At 44.7% G+C, this 3,798-nt stretch overlaps 1 protein-coding gene across 1 annotated transcript; it reads right to left on the bottom strand.

The window, feature by feature from the left end:
* Nucleotides 1–989: 989 nt before the first annotated feature.
* Nucleotides 990–2,705, bottom strand: LOC115212156. Its single transcript, XM_029780996.1, has 2 exons — nucleotides 1,869–2,705; nucleotides 990–1,529 (listed from the first exon to the last, which is right to left on the bottom strand). Exons 1-2 carry the CDS (start codon nucleotides 2,703–2,705, stop codon nucleotides 990–992), a joined length of 1,377 nt encoding a protein of 458 aa, XP_029636856.1.
* Between the last annotated feature and the right edge of the window lie 1,093 nt (nucleotides 2,706–3,798).

Below are 3,798 nucleotides of genomic sequence, written 5' to 3' on the forward strand. Positions count from 1 at the left end.
CTTGCAAATAATACATATTAAAGAATGCATAATACATGGTACATATTAAAGAAGAATATGTTTGATGGTGTGTGTGTGTGTGAGTAAATCATGCAGGACAATCACCTTTATGAATATTCTCTCGTCGTCTCCATAAATGCGTGGCGTTCTCTTAAGCGTTGGTTCTGGTTCTCTGCAGATACCTATTTCTCCGTTCTATTTATAAAATCTCAAATAGCCAGAAAAATAGATATATCGCAAGAAAAATAGATATATCGCAAGAGAGTTATCGTTAAAGTAGGTCGCTGGTCGTTCCGTTAAACTTCGCCTGACCTGCTCAGGTCAGAGGTCGAAGGGAGACGATCCATCATTTTTTGTCAGAACAAAGAGATTCTGATTTGGCGCCTTTTTGTGCATTGTGCTTAGAGAAGGAAGTGCTAATTCTTACACTACCCCCCTTCTAGTGAGAAAGCCACAGAGATCGAACGATATTTGAAATGTATTATTATTATTATTTTAATTTTTTGATTGTGTGCATGCAGAAAAAAAAATTTTTTTACACATTGAACGATAAAAATATGCATGAAAGGTTTACAATTTGTATGCGCTATATGGTGGGCAATACGTATATGTGCCCAGGCAGAATTATGTTGGCGCGTTGAAAGAGATGTGCGTCTATTGATTACTCGACCTACTAGAGGTCTAATAGAGACAAGGTATCTTTCAGTGGCGAAAAAAAAATCGAGTGATAGCACGCATGAGAACAAGATTTGTAAATGTGTGTGGATATACAGTTAGCAAAAATATACTTATGAGAAAGCAAAACATTTTGAAGAGAAAACAAAAAATATGTACATGCAAAAATGAAAGAAATGTTCATCGGCAAAGTTCGATTTTGAAATGTTCCGTAAAAGTTCATACAGACAGTTTTTTGTTTTCATTTTTTTTCTTTCTTTACGTACACAAATGTTCTTTGATTTCTCTGGGTGGGTGATGCAGTTATGTGTTCATTAGGAAGATGGATACGTTAGGAGTTCAGAACTTACCCGAAAAACTTGCACAAACCTTGCTGGCCATCGAACTGTTCTTCCTGATTTGGTGTGTCGGGGTTGTGCAGAATCTGTGGTGTTCGCTGGAGCTGCTGAGTCTGTTTGAGGAAAAGAGGGGACTGAATGTAAGTCCTCCTCGATGAAAGCTTTTTTTAAACGATCAATCGAGACCGTATTTCGTTTACCTCCAATATCGAGGACGAAATACTTGGGTTCTCTTTTGATGACCTTGTAGGGCCCGGAATATGGTGGTCGAAGTTGAGAGGGTATCCCATCATTCCTCACGAAGACATGAGTCCATGTGTTGATCTCTTTTGGGACACGTGAAACGACGTTCTGTTGTCTGGGGCCTGAAGGTGATAACTGCGACATGGATGTCCGTAATTGGTGCACATATTGTTGTGGGTCAGGGAAGTTTTGTGAAACAGGTTCGATCATCTGCCCAGGTAAGGTGAGTGTTGTGCCATAAACGAGTTCGGCCGGAGTATATCCCAGTTCTTCCTTAATCGTGGATCGAATTCCATGGAGGATGAGAGGGAGATGTTCCAACCAGTGAGAACTGTCTGGAGCTGCTTTTATAGATGCCTTGAGTTGGCGGTGAAAGCGTTCGACCATGCCATTTGCTGCAGGGTGCTAAGCTGTAGTGCGGGTGTGTTTACACCCGAGGAGACGAGTCAGCTCGGTGAAAAGGTGGGAATCGAACTGACGTCCTCTGTCGGTGGTAATTGTTGCGGGTGTGCCAAAACACGAAACCCATTGTGATATCAGCGTTTTAGCGACCGTTTCTGCTGATATATCAGATAAGGGCCAGGCTTCAGGCCATCGCGAGAACCTATCTACGCAAGTTAGCAAATATGAATAGTTCTGCGAAGGTGGCAGGGGTCCAACGATATCAATGTGAACGTGCTGAAATCGTGCGTCGGGCTGCGAAAATGAACCGATTGGTGATTTTATGTGCCGGTGGAATTTCGCTTTTTGGCACGCAACACAGCACTTGGTCCATTCTCTGATATCCTTGTTGATACTGGTCCACACAAAACGGGTCGATATTAGCTTTTGAGTGGAGCGAATACCAGGATGTGACAGAGAATGTAGAGCGGAGAAAACTTCTCGACGATATTTCTGTGGTACATAAGGGCGTTGGTAACCAGTGGAAATATCACACCAAATATGGGATGTGGATGATGGTAGCGGAACATGCTGAAATTTCAGAGATGACGAATTCCGGAGCTTTAGAAGTTCTTCGTCATTCTCCTGGTCAGCTGCTATACGTGCCAGATCAATTGTAGACGTGGTGTGGATAGCATTGATCTGCGCACGTGAAAGTGCATCGGCTGCCACGTTGGTCGTCCATTTGATGTGGCGTATATCCGTCGTGTACTGCGATATGAAGTCGAGGTGGCGGATTTCTCTTGGCGAATGGCGATCTGGTTTGGTGTTAAATGCGTATACTAATGGCTTGTGGTCGGTGTATATGGCAAAATTGGTACCTTCTAGCATATGACGGAAATGCTTAACGGCCAGGTATGCCGCCAATAATTCCCGACTGAATGTGCTGTATTTGGTTTCCGCGGGTTTTAACCGCTTAGAAAAGAAAGACAACGGTTGCCATATACCGTCAACAAGCTGTTGTAGCACACCTCCGATTCCGGAATCGGATGCATCAACGAGTAACATCGTGGGGCGTCTGGTTTTGGATAAACCAACATGGTAGCGCTAGATAACGCTTTTTTCAGGGCAGCGAAAGAAACGAGTTGATCTTCGGTCAGAGCTATATCTGCATTTTTGCAGGTTCACTGACGTAGCAAATCCGTGAGCGGTTGCGCTATTTCAGCGAGGTGGGGCACGAACCGTCGATAGAAATTCGCTAGACCGAGATATTCCCTTAATTTGCGGAGAGATGTGGGTGGTGGAAAATCCACGATGGCCTTGACTTTCTCGGGAAGGGGACGAATTCCATTTTTATCGACTATATGCCCGAGAAAATGAAGGGAAGGAACTCCGAACAAACATTTAGTAGGGTTGATAACAATTCCAAATTGACGGAGACGTTCGAATAGCAGGTGAAGGTGTTGATTATGCTCTTCGTCCGAGTTACTGGCCACGAGTATGTCGTCTATGTAGGCATAGATGAAAGGCAAACCTCTAGTCACCATGTCGATAAACCTTTGGAATGTCTGTGCCGCGTTTCGTAAACCGAAAGGCATACGCAGGAATTCAAACATTCCGAAAGGTGTAGTAACTGCTGTCTTTGAGATGTCTGCAGGTTCCACTGGGATTTGGTTGTATGCTCGCACCAGGTCGATTTTTGAAAAGATGCGAGCTCCATGCAGCGAGCTCGAAAAGTCCTGAAGAAAAGTCACCGGATAGGCATCACTGATAGTGCTTTTATTCAGTGATCGATAATCGCCGCAAACCCGCCAATCGGTCGATGATTTTTTTGGGACGCAGTGTATCGGCGAGGACCAGTTGCTGCTGAAAACACGGATGATTCCGAGGTCGAGCATGTGCTGGAATTCCCGCTTGACGGCCTGGAGACGATCAGGTGGTAACCTTCTGGGCCTTGCAGCAACAGGTGGACCGCTGGTTTTGATGTGGTGGGTAACGTCGTGTTTTATCGGCTGATTATGAAAAACTGGTCGCGCGACATCTGGATATTCATTCAGGATGGAACTGTGACGAGTCGTTGTCGTAAGCATTACAGTTGGGCTGACTGTGTCCATTCGAGCGGCTATACCGCGCACAGTAAGCTTGGTGGTGGTGTCGACAA

Source organism: Octopus sinensis, linkage group LG5, assembly GCF_006345805.1.
Source record: "Octopus sinensis linkage group LG5, ASM634580v1, whole genome shotgun sequence".
Lineage (NCBI taxonomy): Eukaryota > Metazoa > Mollusca > Cephalopoda > Octopoda > Octopodidae > Octopus > Octopus sinensis.

Excerpts from the sequence above, each read along its gene's own strand:
- LOC115212156 (XM_029780996.1), bottom strand. The coding sequence starts at position 2,705 with ATGTTACTCGTTGATGCATCCGATTCCGGAATCGGAGGTGTGCTACAA. Across the intron at positions 1,530-1,868 it reads ATTCATATTTGCTAACTTGC|GAAGAACTGGGATATACTCC; the intron begins GTAGATAGGTTC and ends TCCACGATTAAG.